At 38.7% G+C, this 19,043-nt stretch overlaps 1 protein-coding gene across 2 annotated transcripts in view; it reads right to left on the bottom strand.

Annotated features, from left to right (window-relative positions):
- TRPM8 (transient receptor potential cation channel subfamily M member 8) overlaps positions 1 to 19,043 on the bottom strand; it is a 91,020-nt gene that overhangs the window by 22,959 nt on the left and 49,018 nt on the right. For both annotated transcript variants that reach the window (XM_063317857.1, XM_063317856.1), the window contains 4 exons: positions 9,868 to 9,980; positions 8,981 to 9,188; positions 4,597 to 4,688; positions 1,376 to 1,517 (listed from right to left, as the gene is read on the bottom strand). In XM_063317857.1, the coding sequence (XP_063173927.1) occupies positions 1,376 to 1,517; positions 4,597 to 4,688; positions 8,981 to 9,188; positions 9,868 to 9,980 (555 nt within the window). The remainder of the gene's footprint in view (positions 1 to 1,375; positions 1,518 to 4,596; positions 4,689 to 8,980; positions 9,189 to 9,867; positions 9,981 to 19,043) is intronic.

The following is a 19,043-nucleotide window of genomic DNA, read 5'->3' as shown; positions in this document are numbered from 1 at the left end:
TGTGAGCCTTACTGTACAGGAAAAGTAAGTACTTTTTCCATGAAGTACTGTACTTTAATTTTTTTCCCAGTTTTTGTTTAACTTAAGTAGAGATTTGTATGGTGCCATGCATGTTCCATCTTCTGCCTGTCTGATTTTTAATTATATTTAACAATACTGAATGCTGGTACTGTAACTTTTTTTCCTGCTGCAGTAAACTCTGCAGCTTTTATTACTTTACAATATTGTATGTAAATCTGATTTTTATAAAACAGCTGTTTTAAAAACAGTAAACCAGCATTCAGTATTGTTAAATATAATTAAAAATCAGACAGGCAGTGGATGGAACATGCATGGCACCATACAAATCTCTACTTAAGTTAAACAAAAACTGGGAAAAATAAAGGCAAGCATAAGTACTACAGTTCTACAATACAGCACTAAACAGGTTTAAAGGGACAGTACTGTACAGTATCTTTAAACCTGTTTAGTACAGTACTGTAGAACAAAGATTCCCTTACAGTAAAAGTTTTTAATAATCATGAAGTGATATTAGTTGAAAATAACAGTAATATTAACTGACAATACTACTACTGAAGCCACAGATGCACGTAGTCCTGTTTTGGTGGAAAACATATGACTATCACACTCCACACAGTACTGCAAAGTAACTCCTGGTTTGCTTAACAACCATGATGTTTACTTAATAACCGAAGCCCCAATCTTGAATCACTTAATGACTGCTGCAACTTGCTTTTTTTTTTTCATGTCAGAAGCACCTACCAAGGCGTTTCTGTACTGAAAGGATTTGCCGGTGATGTCACTGTTGCCCGGGGGACGCCCGAGGGGGCTCCTTTCATGTCCCTGTTATTTTCCCATCGAAATGGTACCTATTCATCTACTTGTATTTGCATGCTTTCGAACTGCTAGGTTAGCAGGGGCTGGGACAAATTGACAGGAGCTCACTCCATCACGCGGCTCGCACTCTCGGGTTTTGAACTGCCGAGCTGATGACCTTAATGGTCCTCTGACTCAACCTCTTAACCACTGAGCCATCGCTGCAACTGGCTTAACAATTGTGGTAAAAAAGGTTGTAAAAATGAGTCTGGCTCACTTAATAACCATTATGACTTACAACCGAAAATCTGGGCTCAATTGTGGTTAAGTGAAGACTACCTGTAACCATATCACTAAAGCAAACTAAAACAAATGACGAACAAAAATATATCGTAACTCACCAACTGGGAACTCTACTCACCCTGACACAGTGCCTGGGAAAAGAGCAAGGTATTAACTGCCTTTCTAAAGGCCTGCAGGTTTTAAACTTTTCTTAAATAGATTGAGTTCCAGTTTGAATTACAGACACATCTCATCCTGAATTAAACTTGTATCTTACCATCCGCTGAAGCATAATTATCTTGGGACCGAGATTCCTGCTTACTGTGAAAATATGGATTAATCTTAGAGTAAAAATAATGTAATCCAGACAAAAAATTACTCTGCCAGAATACCAAGATGTTTCATTTGAAGAGTGGAGCCTGTGAAAAGAGCAGATACACATTAGTAGAAAACTCCATTCTCAAATTATCTAGTTTCCACAGTTCTCTCTCAAATACTGTATTTATTTTTTTGTTACTATCACTAAATAGCCCAGACTCCTATACTGTAAATATTTTTTATTCTCACGATAGGTTAAACTGAGAGATAAAATTGTCTCACAGTGCTTCCATATATTAAATTTTCAATTATTTATTATCAACTTTATTTGGTATTATCTATGTTTCCACACCATGATCTTTTCTATGTAAGAAGATTTCAGTTTAAATTCTGGGTACCTTCATTTCCTGCATCATAAATGTACTCTGTAAAACAAAGCTGAGAATTTTGGGGGTAGATAACTTTAGCCCACCCTTAATACTTGGGGGGAGGACTGCAATTAGTGGAGTGCTCCAAATTGGGTGGGAGTCCAACACAAACTGGGGAGGAAGGAAATTATTTTGTTCCAAAGTTTTGGGAATAGGATTTTTATTTTTTAGCTTAAGTTAATCCGATTTTTTTGAGACCCAGTTCAGTGTAGTGGTTAAGGCACTGGGCTAGAAACTGAGAGACTGTGAGTTCTACTCCTGCCTTAGACACAAAGCCAGCTGGGAGACCTTGGCCCAGTCACTTTCTCTCAGCCCTAGGAAGCAGGGAATGGCAAACCACTTCTGAAAAACCCTGCCAAGAAAACCGCAGGGACTTGTCCAGGCAGTCTCTGAGAATTGGGCAAAACTGAAGAGATAAAAAAAAATTATGTTTTTAGGACTTACACTACAAATTTATGTATTTCCACCCCACAATGGTGAAAAATGGTGCCACGGGACTATCAGAGGAACTTGACCACCACAAAAAAGCTGTTGGGGGAGGTGCAAATTGCTCACTATTCTCTTAAAAAATCATTGTTTACAAGAATCTGTCTTCCAATTTGTCAAAATGTTTGTTTCTTATTTAGCAGATTTATATGATGTTCATTCTCAATGACTCTAGATGAACATAGCTCCCACAGAAAGCTTATCCTCAGATGATGAAGAAGAGCCAGGGATGCCTTAGAGCCAGACTAGCAGCAGATACAAATTGACTCTTGGTTCCAGATTCAATCAAAACTTCTCTGAGCACTTTCCAAATCTGTTGGAGTAATAATAAAAGCAGCTCAAGAGCCAGAGGGCTGAGGGATTCAGACTGCAGGGAAAGATTTCTTGGGAATAATGATCTACAGTACTTGAAGATTGTTGTAGGTCCCAAAGTAGAACAACTTTCTAAATTGAGAAAATGAAAACCATCTGGATTAGGACAATGGCTGAAAATCTGGTTATAGAGCTTGCCAGTTGGAGATGATTAAGTGCTGGAAGCAATATATTCACCTTGTGTATTCTCTAAGACTAACTACTTGGACCTAACTAGGGTTTGAACCCTGTCTCTGCCCTTCTCTTGTACATATGGTGTCTACAACTTTCTTGCTACTTTGGCAGACTTCTGGACTGTTGTTAGATCTCGCCTCTGCTTCATCCCTGGCTACCCACTCTTTGGCTAAAAGGAAAATCCAGACTTAGCAATTCCTAAGAAGAAAGAAGAAAGGTCCCCAAGTCATTTTCTGACTCCTTGGGGGATGCTACTTTTGCAAACATTTTCTTGGCAGACTATAGAGCAGGATGGTTTGCCACTGCCTTCCCCAGTCATAATTACCTTTCCCCAGGGAGCTGGGTACTCATTTCATACCACTCTGCGCCACATGAGGCTCTTAGCAATTCCTATTTATCCTAATTTTCTGTGGCAAAAAGGCACTAAAATGGTTTACAACATATAATACAGGCAATAAAGTATACTCTATCAACTGAAACTATAAAAACCACCATAAACCTTTAAAGCATTGTGGTAAAAGCTATGTTTTTAGTCTCCTCATAAAGTATATCACCAGTGATAGATTAATCCATAGGCAGTCTACACTGCAGAAAAAACATTAATTATGAACAACTTTCTGACAGTAATCAAAGAGGTAGGAATGAAATTACCACAAGGTAGTGCCTCCAATTCCCATCTCCCTCAAGCATTTCAAGTAGATACCATGATCAACTATACTGAAAGTCACCAAGTAATCAATTTCTTCTTTCCGTCTCCTGTTACTAATCAGCCATTAGGGCAACAAAGACCATTTTCAAACCTAAATCAATCTATACCCAAACTGGATTTTTTTCTCTCTTACAAAAAGTGTTTTTTTAAAGCCTCATTCTTAGGATGCTTTCAATTTTACTCGGTACGATTTTTAGATCACTTTATTTTGCAAGGTGATGAAACATGCTGTTGTTTTCTGTTATACTCCTTTCCATCACTCTGCAGTGATGTAAACATCTTGATGTTTGAATCTGAAAAAGCCCTTGTAAGAAATCCCCTTGAGATGTCTTTCCAGGGTATCAATTAGATACCCTGGAAGACAGACCTGCAAACTGTTGGAGAGCTGATTGTACAGTGAAAAGACAGGGCTATCCCACAACACACATCTTTCAGTCACCTAATAGCCAGGTAAGTGCCAGTATTCCATGCCGAAGTATTTCTCTCACATATTCTTTGCCTTGGAAATGAATTTCAAAAGCAGTAACTTTTCTATCAAGGGACGCGGTGGCGCTGCGGGTTAAACCGCTGAGCTGTCGATCGGAAGGTCGGCGGTTCAAAACCGCGCGGCGGGGTGAGCTCCCGCTGCTCGTCCCAGCTCCTGCACACCAAGCAGTTCGAAAACATGCAAATGTGAGTAGATTAATTGGTACCGCTTCGGCGGGAAGGTAACGGCGTTCCGTGAGTCATGCTGGCCACATGACCCGGAAGTGTCCTATGGACAACGCCGGCTCCAAGGCTTTGAAACGGAGATGAGCACTGCCCCCTAGAGTCGGACACGACTGGACTTTACGTCAAGGGAAACCTTTACCTTTACCTTTAACTTTTCTATCAGATTGAAAACTAACGAGAAAAACTGCTGGAATTTTCAGCACATCACTCATTTTTACATCATCGTTATAGCATATTTTTGTTCTGCTAGCTCTGAACTCAAGGCAACAAAAGTATCACTGTGGGTCAACTGAAACACACCTGAACACAATTCCTGATATGAAGTAGAAAATTCCAAGGGTGTCCATAACATTCCATAAATCAGAAAAATATTTACTCCCATTCATATACCACTAGTAAAAAACAGAAACAGAAAATTATATACTCAGTAGAATAAAGATGAATAAACGATACCACAAACTCAAACATTTATGCCTACTTTAAATACTGTATGAAACTGATATATTTACTATTTATCAAGATATTTAATTTAATTAAGGAAGTTGGTAAGAACCAAATAAGAACAAAGAACATGAACCGAGGACACTTAGCATAGAAACAGTTTGACTTCTTGGGTGTTTGACATCTTGGGTGATCCACACCCTTGTGTACCACTGATTCACTAATTTTGATGTATGAGGGAAAGTGGGTGCTCTGAAATTGCTTTTGTCTTTCTTGCCTACCAGGACAAAAATGCATTGTAATGCATTAGAACTTTAGATGTGTTATAAATGATAGTATATTTACTATTGCATTTTTCTTTTAATCAGGTCTTAAGATGATAAACCACATGGCATTATAAAAGCCTGATAAAAGGAAGTGCTTTGTTTGTAGAATGAATACTCCTTGTCCAATTAATCCTGTACAATTCTCTAAACCAACTGCCATATTAAAGTTTTCAGATTTATCAAATCTCCCTTTAATTTAATCTGAATCAGAGGGCTGAAATCAAACCATGGGATTGCAATGCATAATTGCTTGTTCTTCCCAGAGTGTATGTAACAAGAGATCCTTATCAAGATATGGTGGAGGTGTCATATTTAATTCTGTGACTACTGACCCATGGTATTCATCAGAATTTGATCCTGTTCCCCATATTATTTTACATCTACATAAAAACACTGCAAGTCATTATCAGGAGATTTGGAGTCCAACCTTACCAACAAATGGATACCTTTTTCATGATCAAAGGAAACAATTATTTTAAAGTCTGGGGTTGCAATGGGCTACATAAGAACTAATAAATGAAGATTTAATTAAGACAAAAATAAAGGCACTCCTAGTTAAGAAGCAGGAATTTGACCAGTTCTGTTAGAGAAGAATCAGTTTGGCGGTGAGTCCAGACTAAGAGCTGCAGCCGCTCAGATTCTGGATATAGCCAAGAATGTTGAGAGTATCAAGTTAAACTAATCCAGCAAAAGGAGTGATAATCCCTTTGCCCCACTAATCCCACACAAAATATATATTCTGGGGACCCTGAAACATTTTTTTTGCTTCTTGAGACACAAGGAATACTTTAAAGACAAGAAACAAAACACAAGTACGCAGCTATCATCAACTGAACACATTCTAGGACAACATGCAACTACAGATCACATCAAATCCCAAATACAGTATATGAAAAAAGCACTGCAAAGACACCCCCAGATGGATACAATACTAATTTGGATTTTTACAGAGTGCTTTCACCAGCAAGCTAAAGCTATGCCACAATAATGAATTAAAAAACCTCCCTGTATGCAACAATCTCAGCAGAGCAGAACAAGATGCCATCAAAAGCCTCAAGAGTAGCAATAACATTGTAATCAAACAAGTTGATAGAGCAGGGGCAGTTGTTATCATGAATAAGATAGAGTACGTCAAGGAGGCTGAGAAGTAGCTCTCCAATACCACATTCTACCAACTTCTCTCCTCCAACTTCTCTCCAACTACAACTCATCAGAGAGAACAATGCAATCTGATGGAAGAATTTCCTAAGCATCTACAGGACCACATCCGCATGGAAACACCCAGGAGTCCTGATCAGGCATGTTCTACCTACTCCCCAAAATACACAAACTACACAACTTGGGCAGTCCCATTGTCTCAAGCATTGGAACTGTCACAACTGGAATATCAGGCTTCATGGACTCTGTACTCAGACTTTATGCCACCAGCACCCCCAGCTACATAAGAGACACCACAGACTTCCTAGGAAAACTGAACTCCATAGGCAATCTCCCTAACAATCCATTTTAACTACCTTGGATGTTGAGGTACTGTATACCAACATTCCCACAAAATGTATTTCAAGCCATCAACCACATCATCACTGATTCCAAAACAGCCTGTTTTGCTAACAAAATGTGTGGTTTTGTATTTACCCATAACTAGTTCATTTTTAGCAATAACATACCTGCAAATCAGTGGCATAGCCATTGGCAAATGAGTATGTCCTCAACATGCCAAAATCTTCACAGCTGACTCAGAGCATCATTTTCTTAACTTTTACCACCTGAAGCCTTTATGAATCTCTCATCAAATTCCATCATGACTTTAACAACTTCCATTCAACCATCAACCTCAGCCTAGACCTATCTACAGGAGAAGTTCACTTCCTTGATGTCATCATAAAAGCATACAATGGACACATAAATACATTACACAGGGAACCTACAGATTGCCATGCATACCTACATGCTTTCAGCTTCCATCCAGAACACAACACCAAATCTATCATCTAGAGTCAGGCTCAACACTGCAATCACATTTGTTCTTGACAGAAATGTTCAAGAATACCCAATAAGATCAACAGATAAATCAATACAATAGAGTCAAATCAATTCCTAGGAAGGGCCTATTAAGACAGACCACAGAAACAGAACAAAAAACACCACTGGTTGCCACCTACAGCTCACAATTCAAGCCACTCACATGCATTATTAATAACCTACAGCCTATACTGGACAATGATACTGTACTTTCTCAGGCATACAGACCACCACCTAACCTGAAGCAGTTTCTCACAAACAAGAAACAACAGGACAATAATGCCAACATGGGAATCAGACCCTGCAACAAATCCAGATGTCTACTTTGCCTCCACATCTACACCAACAGCACAGGCCACAACAATGTTCTATTTCACATGTTTTTCTTCCAATGTGATATATGCCATCATCTGTCAGCAAAATGCCGCTCTGGATTCTACAGAAGGCAAACAAGACAAACTTTGCAGAAAAGAATTAATGGACACAAGTTTCACATCAGGACCCAAAACAAGGACAAAGTAATCTCATAGCATTTCAACCTCCCAGGACACTCCATAGCAGACTTCAAAGTGACTATTTTAGAAAAGCCAGACTTTAACAGCTCCATCAAGCAAGAAATCAGAAGGTTTCAGGCAATCTCAGAAGCTCTCAAAAATACAATGGGTTTTAACACATTAAAATTGTTAATTCATAAGGTACTTATGATGTCCATCACCAGCCCATCTTCACATCCTTTTCCCTCGACTCACCCACTCACCTCAATTTAATTCTACATCAGTGTAGCCAATCTATGTATTTGATGAAATGAACTCACAAAAATTTATGTCTTTTAGTAAAATTTGTTAGTTGGAAAAGGTGCTACCAGACTCCTGATTTTTTGCCACCATCAACTAACACAACTCTCATCTTACACTGTTTACAGAATACAGCATCTCTTTATTCCTGATTAAGGTCACATCTCTCCATAGTGGCACTTTCTTTAATTGCATCTAGACTGGATTTATTACATAGAGCTCACTCAGAACTTTTCAATATTTTTCAGAAATCACAACTGATCTACAATGCAGTAATGGTGGCCCTTACAGGCAAAACCATATTATATCTGTCTGACACAATTCAAAGTATTGGTCATGATCTTTAAAAGTCTTCAAGGTTAGCCCTATGCTAATGGGGCAAACCCATTACTGCCATTTAACACCCACTACTGTGGGAACTTGTACTGGTTGCTGGTTTGGTTTCAAGTACAATATAAGGTGTTTGGTTGTTAACTTATAAAGCTCAATGTGGCTTGGAACTAGGCAGAACCATCTGTTCCAAGTAAAAGCTGCTTGCTCAGTATATATAGTGAGTGCCTATTAAGGGACTCCTCATATTGGGAGATCTGACAAGAGAGATTCCGAGGCTAGGGGGGTGCCCTCTCATATTAATGCCAAGGGGCAATAATAGCCCCTTCCATGATGGTATTCTGGAGGCTTATGAAAACATGGTTATTCCAGAAAGCCTTCAGAGATCATACTGGTTAAACCCATCCCAGTGCTGGCTTTAACTACAGTATATTTAAGCATTTTACTAGTATTAAACCAGTTTAATACTAACTAGAATTGAGAGTTCTCAGTTGTAAACACAGTGCAAAACCTGCGTAAGTGTATGGACTAGGAAACTATGGAAACTGTGGCAAATCACAGCCTCATTAAAGATATTGATTAATCAATCAATCAATCTACATATGGAGTCTATGCCATAAGGATCTAGACAGTATTTCAAATAATTTATTGGAACCTGTGTGAAAATCAAGATGCCATTAGATTTGGACTTCAAAGAGCTTTCTTGCAGTTGAAATAATCTTCCTGCAAATAAAACACATTTGATTTCTAAGCACTCCCTACTTGTCTCACTTCATCACAAAGCAGGATGAAAACCAGCACATAGAGAATCAGTTCCAGCATAGTGGGCTCTTTTTGGAAATCCATGAGCAGAACATAGGCAAATAGGAGGAGAAAGGCAATGTAGAAGATGACAGTCCAAGAGAAGACCACGAATGGTGAAGTGAAGAACCACGCATAGTAGAAGAACAGTTTTTTGCTCTTTTCTATTGGCTTTTTCCTGAGCAAGGGAAGCAAATAGTGTACAATAAATTAATTATGCCTAAAAGAATTAAGTTGAGAGACAGGACTGAAAAACAACTTACATTTAAACATTTAAATTTAACCACTTTAGTAAGCATACCTAACCCATGCATATACAGTATTATCAAATTGTTCTGAACTGATCTATCAACCAGGAAGCCAATGGCTAAAGCAGTCACATGGTACAGCTTAGTTTCAAACTACTTGGTCACTGACTATTCAGGCAATGCTTTATAAAAGCTGTAGTCATCTAGAGGGCACTCAATTCTCTACACCACATTTACATAAATATTATTATAAAAGCCAGTGTGGTATAGTGTCTAAGGTGTTGGATGGGGAATGGAGAGACCCAGGTTCTAGTCTTCCCTCAGCAACAGAAGCTCACTGGGTGACTTTGGTCCAGTCACTCTGTCCCAGCAGTCAATCTACTTTACAGGGTTTTTGTTCTTATGGGGAAAAATAGGAGGCTTTGAGTTCCTGAATGAAAGGCAGATATTAATCAAATAAATAAAACTTTCAAGAAGTACAAATTCATTTTCTAAGCACCTGCATCTGCCTCTTTTCTCTAAAGGCAGTAAGCCTGAAATTAAAAACCTTCACAATCACATTCACTCATGTATACAAAAGGTACTTTGTAATAAAAGGCATTTTTTTACCTGAAGGAAATGAAGCTACACCCTATTAAAGGGAAAAGGAAAAGGCACAGAATAATTTTCCAATTCTTGGTGTCTCTGGAAATTTCCCCATACCATTGTTTGGAAAGAAAATTCTGAAAGACAGAAATATGAGATCATTTGGGCTTCATATGCCTGATTCAGCCAAATGCCCTATTCTTTCACAATGATATTTATATAATAATCTGAATAGTTCCAGTAGAATTCTACCACTGAAATTAAACAAACTTCAGAGCCAAATAGACAATATACCATTTATATTTGCACATTTTTAAAATTATAAATTGCAAGAATAGTGAAGGGGAAAGATTGATCTTATAATGGGAACTTTTTCCCTGGCACAAACAATAGACATGAGCCCTGAACAGGTATAAGGAGCAGGAAATCAAATCCCCATCCACCCAATGCCAGATGGAGGAATACAGTGATTACAACTTAATTTTTAAACCCAAGTTGATTTATATACATTTTAACTAATAAATTAAACCTGCACAGATTTGCACATACAATGATTCTCAACATTTTTTCTGGTTTAGAAAATTCATACATGTGTAATACATGCATACATGTGTAATAGAAGTACAGTCTTAGAAGAAGCAATGCTTTCTTCAAGGCAGCTTCAGGGGACAATTTCTAGAGAGGAGACTAACTTAGCAAGTGAACAGGAGTTTGGTGAGGGAGATCAATGGGGAACATGTTTTCCCTTATTTTCATCTGGGGAACATGGAAGAGAGAACTGTTCTCATGATTTGCAGAAGATTGGGCATTATTTATCTGAAGATAACAAGAACTACATGTCCATAGTTTTTTTAAAACTATTTAAATAAAAAAAAATCCCATCATTCCTTCTACAATGATTCATTACTGTTTTGTCATACAATGGATTTTATAAGAGACTTTCTCAAGTACAGCTGCAGATCTGATCTTATCATGCCTTATCACCTTGTCTAGATATTATTATTATTATTATTATTATTTCTATTATTAGCAATAACTAATTTGGCTGCTAGAAGTAGAAACTTAGTAAGTTTTATTTTGCAATGTTCTATCAAATATGTATATATAACTTTGGAGAGAATTCAATCTTCTATTTAGTTATATATGACATTTCATTAAATGTCTTCCAAAATTTCTTTTTCTCATTCCCACCAGAGGTGAAAGAACGTTCCTTTCAATTTATAGTCTTACCAGCAAATCACTGAATATTTAGAAGATATATGTCAGATTCTTATTGGGGTTTGATGCTACTGGTATATGGTTATGATTTATAACCTGTATAGAAATCCTTCATGCTACCACAAAGACTGCCAAGTATTATCATCTTATTGTTCCTTTAATTTTTTCCTTATGAGGCAGTGAATGAATACAGTACATTGTGGATTTTGGAGACTTTGGTGAATTCTTGACGTTCTTTTTTAATAAAATGGGAAGAGTTTGTTGCATTGGAGATGGTTATGATAATATCACTGGCAAACAAATTCAGTAAGTAATTTTTTCCCTTTATGTTAATCCCCTATATTTGTTCATTCATATGTGATGCAACAGCTAACATTTCAATAAAGGACTTCTCCCATTCTAGCTTCACGCCCTGTTTAAGTTCTTTAAATATGTACTTGATAGAGTTAGAGTCCATTTTGGAATGGTTCAAGCTGCAGTTTGCATTTTAGTTTCTTCTTCCTCTTCTCCAATGGGGGAAGACTGCCAGTTATTTGTTTCTGTCTCTTTCATGTATGTTCTCATACCTTCAATTTTTTGCAATGCACTTCTCCTGGAGATTTTGAGTTTCTTAACTGCTTCATAGAGGAATTCATATCAAATAAATAGTTAATAATAGCTGAAAACTTCAGCAAAGGATTGTTACCTTGTCGTGGTGCTGGAGCTTGAGCACCGCAATGATGCCATGAGCTAAACCGTGAAGGGCCACCCAAGACGGGAAGGTCATGACAGAGAGGTCAGACTAAATTCGATCCCTGGGGAAGGTAATGGCAACCCACCCCAGTATTCTTGCTGTGAAAACTAAATGGATCAGTACAACCAGAGATATGTCGGTATACCATCGGAAGATGAGACCCCCAGGTCGGAAGGTGGTCAAAATGCTACTGGGGAGGAACAGAGGATGAGTTCAACTAGCCCCAGATGTGATGACGCAGCTAGCTCAAAGCCGAAAGGACGGCTAGTGGCCAACGGTGCTGGTGGTGAACGGCGAATCCGATGTTCTAAGGATCAACACACCATTGGAACGTGGAATGTACGATCTATGAGCCAGGGCAAATTGGATGTGGTTATTGGTGAGATGTCAAGATTAAAGATAGGAGGACTCCTGGCTGAATGCCTCCCACTTGCAACGTCTTGTAATGAGCTCCTCTAACAAGTTCCTTTTATTTCTATTTTATCACATTTTAAACTCACCATTCAACTTCAGATAGTTTTTTATCCTACTACAGAGCCTCCCTTGCTTATTTATATTTGACTTATACCACTTATCTCTTGATATGGGGAAAAGGAGGAAGAGACAAAGGACTTCCTCGGCAACACAACCCCCTTCTAAACCGCTGAAACAACAGAAGGTGGACAGATTTGTTACAAGTAAGCGAACCTCATCAGTAAACTATGATTCCCCAATTTACTTATTGAATAGAAAGGATTCTTTGGAGTTGGACTTACAGGCTGAGATAGAGAGTCAGCAATTGTTGGAGTTTTCTTCATCATTGATAGAAAATACTTCTTCCCCAGAGGCTGTTGCTGTCTGCACAGCTGCTGAACAATTAAATAAGGAAGGACTCCTTGATCATAAAAGCTTGGAAGTCCAAAACTCATTGGAATTTATAACCAGACACTGTCATGAGTAAGGATGGCGAGCAGGGGGCTCCCACCCAGACTGTTAAGCACATGCGTAGCACTGAGGAATTGGGCAGCCATTCAAAGAGACACAGATCGGGACCGCCTTAACCCTTTGGGGTTTATATGTCTGGGTTTTTCCCACGCTTCTTCAGTTTGCTAGGATTCCTGTTATGTACAAGCAATAAAACATTAGAGACCAGTTCCTTGTCTCAGCGTGGTTCCTGGCTGTTAGGACAGACACAGTCTATTGACGGCACAGACAGTTCTCTCAATCTTTGATTTACTGACTATGATCAAAACTCAAGGTGATTCTTTAAGAGACTCCCTGGTTGAATTTGGCATGAGTCTTGCAAATCAAACTGAGGCCTCTGATAAAGCTAAGGGCTTACACCTGCACTGCTCCTCTCAGTCAGGCTGCGGAGGAAAGGAAGTTTCAGCCTCTGAAGTTAACCCTATATTAGGAGCTAAAAGGGAAGATAAGAAAATGACAAACATCTGTATAGAAATGGATGAAAAGGGTAAAAAAACTGTATTAGGTAAATGTTACTTACAAGCCAATAAGATAGCCCTTCAAATACAAACTAATAGAATTAATGGAGGCAAATGGGAGTCGAAAAGAGCTATATTGCAATCATTAAGTCAATTACTACGATGTGAGAAACAATTCGTGGATTTACAAAAGATAGACTGGCTACCAGCCAGAGGCAGCTTTAGACGGATTCTCTTGACTTTTGGTCTTTCTGTATGCTTCTAAAAATGAAACCTTTTTTGAATACTTTCTCAATATTCCCAATTCAGGTTCTTCATTCAGAGGAAGTTAGTCCCCTTATAATTCAGCACAATCAAGAGAGTGTTATAAATTTAACTCATAGTAGAAATACTCCTGCAGATAAATTCAAGGACACCTCATTAATGGAGACTATGCCAAGGAACAATAATAGTAAACATTCTCTCCACTCAATAACAACTCAGTTGCCTCCTGTTCCTTTAGAACGGAACTTAATTAACTTATCCAGTGCTCCACCAGATAATAGATAAGTTGATACACTTAAGAAATTAAATGACCTAAAAGGAGCTTTAATGGCAACTTGCCACACAGCAAAGCCTCTATTAAATTTAACACCTCAAACAATGCAAGAAGAAAATCCTCACTTGAGACCACAATATGAATGCACTGAAAAGAGAGAGCAAACTAGCTGTAGGCAGAAAGCTGTCAATGAGAACCATGAACTACAAAATCCAGATGTAATATCTGAGATAGAGGAGCCTTTTGCTCTCACTACAAGTATTAATATCACACAGAAGCAAGTGGAAACAACTAAAGCAAAAATTATTACAGTGGTCCAAGTTCACGAGCAACACTTAGAAATTTCCGACCTTGGCTCTTTAGAAGATGGGGATATGGATGGGACCCATTTGGATCATAAAGAGGGTTTGTCTAGATCAAGGATATTAACGCATATGGCCTGACGGTACGCAGACCAGTGTAAGATAAATCCCCTGAAAATTATTTCGTGGAATATAGCTGGATGGTATCGTAACAAAGGCCTTAACCATTTAGATCATTTGTTAGATACGGATGTCCTTTTGCTTCAGGAAACTTGGACAGCTGATGATCTTGTATTCAATGGCTATTATTCGTACAAGTTGGAGGCAACCACTGGCAGAGGGCCAGGGCGGATGAAAGGTGGACTGGGAATTCTTATCTCTACCACTCTGAGAGTAGGTCATAAATCCATTCAGCCACTTAATCAAATAACTATGGCTGTACTCTTAGATCTGGGAAATATTTCCTTATTAATTATTAATGTGTATCTCCCACCAATACAAAGAAGAGCCGAAATAGAGGCAATGTGGTCAGATCTAGAGCAGTACGTGGAAAACCTCCTTTTGGAATATCCTAGTGCCTCGGTACTACTCGGGGGGGGGGGGGGATTTTAACGCCAGGCTAGGTCCTGATGACCAAACACTGTTCTCCAAATTTCAGCAGTACCCGCCAACCCATGCTCCTAATTTACCTGATGCCACTCTTGTACGCCTCTTCAAAGATAAAAGATCTAACTATGCTGGGATTTGTCTGGCCAAGTTTGCAAACAAGTTTAATCTATACATACTAAATGGCTCCATGAAAAGTGATCACCCAGGAGAATATACATTTATGGCTGGAACTAGGAAAAGCACTATTGATTATATGCTAGTCTCTATTAATTCATTACATTCAGTGGAGTCCTTTAAGGTGCTTCCGCATCTAAAAAATGACCATCTCCCTTTATGTCTACATTTGAAGATACCTACTAGTCAGATGCGGCCGGAGACATATTTTACCCCTGTCATTGTACCAGCAGGACAAGTAAGTTGTCGTGCCAGATGGACCTTACAACTTGATCAAAGGGTGAGGAAGACATTGGCAGAGGATGATTTACAAACAATTTGATCATCGTTTATGTCTCCCAATACCTCACAAGACCCATTGATTTTGTATAAAAATTTAATACAAAAATTACAACCGGTATTGACTCGCATTACTAACCCTGACAGCAAAAGGGTTGTGACTCTCTCTAAGACATGGTTCAACAAAGAATGTGTTGAAGCTAAGAAAGCCCTCACTGCAGCTTATCACTTATATAAATCTGAGACAGAGTCTATTAACAACACAAATACAAAATCTCTTGAACACCTCCTTGCTAGCAAAAAACAGTATAAGAGACTGGTGGCTGATAAGAAGAAGCAGGATATGAAAACCACGTGGAAACGTCTTATTGAAGCTGCCAAACTGAAGAACACCTCTCTTTTTTGGCAACTATTATCCAATCAGACTGTCAGATCATCTACTATTCTAGACTCTCACATTTCACCAGAGGTGTGGGAATACCATTTCCAGAAAATGTATGAGGATCCTAACAATGTGATGTTGACGCAAATGAACGAAGGTTTAATCGAGTGGCCCCCAGTCTCAGTGGCTGAAATCAAATTTCTTATTGGACAACTTAGAAAAGGGAAGGCTCCGGGAATGGATTTTATTTCAGCAGAAGTATTAAAGAATAATGTTGAATGGTGGTCCCCAATTTTAGCATCACTTTTTACCTATATTGATAATTCGGGGAAAATCCCAGAGGATTGGGGCCTGGCTATTATAGTCCCGATTTTTAAAAAAGGGAAGATAAATGATCCTGCCAATTACCGACCTATTAGTCTACTGAATATAATTAGTAAGCTATATGCTAGACATTTGCAAGGAAAACTCAAAGACTGGCTGGACCAGAGAAATCTTATAGCGGACGAACAGGCTGGCTTTAGAGAGGGCAGAGGAAATATTGAACAATGCCTGATTCTTCAACACTTGATTGAAAAATATTGTTCCAACAAGATAACATCATTGTATGCTGCTTACATAGACTTAAAGGCAGCTTTTGATTCTATATCTAGGCCTAAGCTGTGGGAGAAGTTGGAAGCCGCCTCAATAGATAGCAGGCTTCTCTACCTAATACATGCCCTACACTCAGATACGGCCTTGAAGGTCAGGTGCAATAGATCTGGGTCACTGTCCAAGCCGACTAAAGTACAAAAGGGGGTGAAACAGGCTTGAATTTTGGCTCCCCTACTTTTTAATTTTTACATTAATGATATGGTAAGATGCCTAAGTCACCCAGACTTTCATCCTCCTAAATTAGGGGACCGAAGTATTGCCCTGCTGCTGTATACAGACGATGCGGTCATACTCTCTAGGACTCCTATAGGTCTCAAGAGAGCTTTGACATCCTTGGCCCAATATTGTATTAATAATCAGTTAGAAATAAATTATCAGAAAACAAAGATAATGACCTTCACTAAAAGGCCGAAACTTTGCTCCTGGCATATAAATGGGCACAGAATAGAGCAAGTGTCTAGCTTCAAATACCTAGGGGTAGTTGTGCATGCCACTGGATCTAGGAAACCTCACTTTGAGTATGCAGCTGATTCTGGACAAAAATCAGCCAATGCCATTCTAAAGTTTTTCTGAAGCAAAGGCGGGCACTATATTCCAGCAGCTCTTAAGCTCTTTCAGGTGAAGTTATTAGCCCAGCTCCTTTATGGGTCCTGCGTTGGTGCTCCAACTTCAAGCATTACACCTCTGGAAAGAGTGCAGTCCAAATTTATTAGAGCAGTACTCCAAATGCCCAAATGTGTGACAAACGCTCAACTTCGATTGGAAGTCAGCACGATAAAAGTCGAGGCAAGAGTGCGTCTAGCCTCCCTGAACCTTTGGCTAAAACTCAAGCATTATCTCCAAGGTTTAGCACCACTCATTTTTCAAGATTACTTCCAATCCTCTTAGTTAAAGGACACTGAATTTAGCCTCACAAAGCTAGGATTTTCTACAGATTCAATTCTTAGGAAGGATTACGAACAGGCAAAATTGACCCTGAAGCAAAGGATAAAGGATATAGAGAGACAAATGGACTTACAGAAGGCCCCTCATTTCCTATCTTCAGAGCATAATAAATATATTGTCAATACCGCTAACTACCTTTCTCAACTTGAAATTCCTAGCCAGCGGAAAACTTTCTCCCTAGCTCGAAGCCATGCACTCCCTTCTGCAGTCTTGGAAGGCAGATACAAAAAAATCCCAATAGCTGCAAGGCGGTGCCCTTCTAACAATGGAGAGATAGAAACTACAGACCATGTGCTTCTCCGTTGTCCTTTTTATAAAGAGCTCAGGAGTAAACTAATATTACCTTTGATTAGTAAAGGCCCTAGATGGAAAGATATAGATTGTATGCAAATGTTACTTATAGATGAATATCCAACTGTCACGGCGCAAGTAGCCAAATTCTGCGCAGCTGCTATGAAGATACGTCAGATTACGTCAGATTACGATTGGAAAAATGTAGTAATGTATCCCTTGTAATAATTTTGTGGTCTATATAACACATTTTATATATGATATTTTACTCTTTTTATCACTCCTTTTAATATTTTACATATATTTTTATAGACACTTATACCTGATAGAATATTAGTCATGATAATGCAAATTAATAAGATTGTTTTTAAACTTGATTAAGGGGCTCACTTACATTGTGATCCAAATGTATTTTAACACCTAATTGGAACTTGTAAACTCAAATTTAAAATTATTTTAATTTAGATGGCTCATATTTTATGGCTAATGGCTAATGTGCATATTTTTATAGAATTGTATCTTGTACTGGTCAGTGACCGTAATAAAATCAATTAATTAATCAAGATTAAAGATAGACATTTTGGGCATCAGTGAACTGAAATAGACTGGAATGGGCCACTTCACATCAAATGACCACCAGATCTACTACTGTGGACAAGAGGACCACAGAAGAAATGGAGTAGCCTTCATAATTAATAGTAAAGTGGCTAAAGCAGTGCTTGGATACAATCCAAAAAAGGTCAGAATGATCTCAATTCGAATTCAGGGCAAGCCATTTAACATCACAGTGATCCAAATATATGCCCCAACCACAGATGCTGAAGAAGCTGAAGTAGATCAGTTCTATGAGGATCAACACACCTAAAAGAGATGTTATTTTCATCACAGGAGACTGGAATGCTAAGATGGGCAGTCAGATGACACCTGGAATTACAGGTAAGCATGGCCTGGGAGAACAAAACGAAGCAGGACATAGGCTGATAGAATTTTGCCAAGACAACTCACTCTGCATAACAAATACTCTCTAACAAAAACCTAAGAGACAGCTTTATACATGGACTTCACCAGATGAACAACACCAAAATCAGATTGACTACATCCTTTGCAGCCAAAGGTGGCGGACATATATACAGTCGGTAAAAACAAGACCCGGAGCTGACTGTAGCTCAGATCACGAACTTCTTATTGCACAATTTAGGATCAGACTGAAGAGATTAGGGAAGACCCACAGATCAGCTAGATATGAGCTCACTAATATTCCTAAGGAATATGCAGTGGAGGTGAAGAATAGATTTAAGGGACTGGACTTAGTAGACAGAGTCCCGGAAGAACTATGGACAGAAGTTCGCAACATTGTTCAGGAGGTGGCAACAAAATACATCCCAAAGAAAGAAAACCAAGAAGGCAAAATGGCTGTCTGCTGAGACACTAGAAGTAGCCCAAGAAAGAAGGAAAGCAAAAGGCAACAGCGATAGGGGGAGGTATGCCCAATTAAATGCAAAATTCCAGAGGTTAGCCAGAAGAGATAAGGAATTATTTTTAAACAAGCAATACGTGGAAGTGGAAGAAGACAATAGAATAGGAAGGACAAGAGACCTCTTCCAGAAAATTAGAAACATCGGAGGTAAATTTCAGGCAAAAATGGGTATGATCA

This window comes from Candoia aspera, chromosome 1 (genome assembly GCF_035149785.1).
Source record: "Candoia aspera isolate rCanAsp1 chromosome 1, rCanAsp1.hap2, whole genome shotgun sequence".
Classification (NCBI taxonomy): Eukaryota; Metazoa; Chordata; class Lepidosauria; order Squamata; family Boidae; genus Candoia; species Candoia aspera.
Note: the sequence above shows the minus strand (reverse complement) of the source record. Positions and strands in the feature narration are given on the sequence as shown.